This window comes from Chaetura pelagica, unplaced genomic scaffold (assembly GCF_000747805.2).
Source record: "Chaetura pelagica isolate M959 unplaced genomic scaffold, ChaPel_1.0 scaffold436, whole genome shotgun sequence".
NCBI lineage: Eukaryota > Metazoa > Chordata > Aves > Apodiformes > Apodidae > Chaetura > Chaetura pelagica.
The window spans coordinates 3,965,588-3,967,191 of record NW_009953651.1 but is presented as its reverse complement, the minus strand read 5'-3'; the positions used below and the strand labels follow the sequence as shown (position 1 = coordinate 3,967,191).

Sequence of the window (1,604 nt, the reverse complement as noted above, 5' to 3'; positions counted from 1 at the left end):
GGCTCAGGTTTGGGTGCTGGGGCGGGGGGTTGCTCCCCGGGGTCACAGCCTCACCCTGCCACAGCCTTGTCCCTGTGGGGCTTGGGATGTTTATTGCCGCCGGGGAGACAGCCGGGTGCAGCACCTCTGCTGCTGGGGGGGTGGGCTGAATGCCCCTGGGGTCCTGCTTGGCACCCCGATCCCCGGCTGGGCTGGCCTCAACCTTCTCGGGCTGGCTCGGGACTGCAGGGAGTCCCCCGCAGCTGGAGCAGGTGACAGAGACACTGGTGAGGACAAGGGTTTGGGAGGTGAGTGCATGTGGCATTTTGGAAGGGCTGGGACTTTCTGTGGAGAAGTGCACCTTTCAGAGGTGTGGGTCCGCCAGGTGGGGAGGGGTGTGTGGGATAGCTGGCAGCAGAGACATTCGGGTGCCCCAAACGGACGGGTGTCTCTCCCTCCTTCACCTGTGCCTTTCTGCTCCCTCCCAGCCCAGGGCAGGGGTCCCTGGGCCAGGCAGCCTGAGCTGGGCCACTGCCAGTGTCAAGTTTCAAACCGCAGCCATGAGACCAGCCGTGGGGAAGCCAGACCTGCTGGGCTGGATGCTGGGTGGTGGCATGAAGTGGTGCTTAGCACAGGGCTCTGTCACACTGGGGTCTTCAGTCAGGGCCAGGGACATCCCTACTATTAAAGGAGCAGGGATGCAATGCAGCTCATACCATTTGTGAGCTTAGCCCTGCCAGCCAGGGCTGTGCTGATCCCTCATCCTCTTTCCCAGCATCTCACCTTTCCCTTGCTGTCAGTCACTCTCCTGGTGTCCTTTGGCTCCTCCATGCTCTATGGCTACAACCTGGCTGTGGTGAATTCACCAGCAGAGGTAAGAGACAGATAGCATCTCCAGGAACAAGGGGAGGGCTCTGCATCCCTCTCTGAGAGTGGAAGGACTGCTGCCCAGCAGACCCACATCATATTGCTGCATTTCCCTTGGGCAGTAGCCCACAAAAAGCAGCCCAAGGAGAGGGACTGCGTGGGAGGGACATAGGAGCCTGTGTTCTTGTACAGTCCCTGGAAGGCAGGGGCTGGGGAAAGCTTCCCCACAACCTCCTTCTACCTGCCCCAGCTCTGCCTGTGGCATCTCTGTGTTGTCCTTAAGCTCCTATGGTGCTGAGACTGGCTGGTCAACCAGACCAGCACATCCCAGTCATCCCCAGTCATCTCCTGTCCTGCATCTCCTGCGATGCTGTTAAACCTATGTCATTTTCCCTATGGGGCTTGCCTTCCCTTGTCTTCCCCTTTTTCCCTGTGTTTGGTGCCCATGTGTCTCTCTCTGCCCTGCAGCACATAAAGGCTTTCTACAATACCACATGGTCCCAGCGGTACGGGCACGGGCTGGCTCCTGGCCCCCTGACCCTCCTCTACTCCCTAACTGTCTCCATCTTCGCCCTGGGTGGGCTGTTGGGCTCCTTGCTGGTGGGGGTGCTGGTGGAGCGGTACGGCAGGTAAGGGGGTGGCATGGGACAGGGTGGTCAAGGGGCAGGTCAGGGCTGCTTGTGTCCAACGGTTTGTGCCCTGCCAGGAACGGCACCCTGAGCCGCAGCTCTCTCCTCGTCCTCCTGGCTGGCGGGTTT

At 60.5% G+C, this 1,604-nt stretch overlaps 1 protein-coding gene across 1 annotated transcript in view; it reads left to right on the top strand.

Annotated features, from left to right (window-relative positions):
- The first annotated feature begins 682 nt into the window (after window positions 1-682).
- Window positions 683-1,604, top strand: part of LOC104390947 (solute carrier family 2, facilitated glucose transporter member 9-like) — a 6,117-nt gene continuing 5,195 nt past the window's right edge. The window contains exons 1-3 of the mRNA XM_010000156.1: window positions 683-853; window positions 1,315-1,475; window positions 1,553-1,604. Coding sequence (XP_009998458.1) covers window positions 683-853; window positions 1,315-1,475; window positions 1,553-1,604 — 384 coding nt within the window. The remainder of the gene's footprint in view (window positions 854-1,314; window positions 1,476-1,552) is intronic.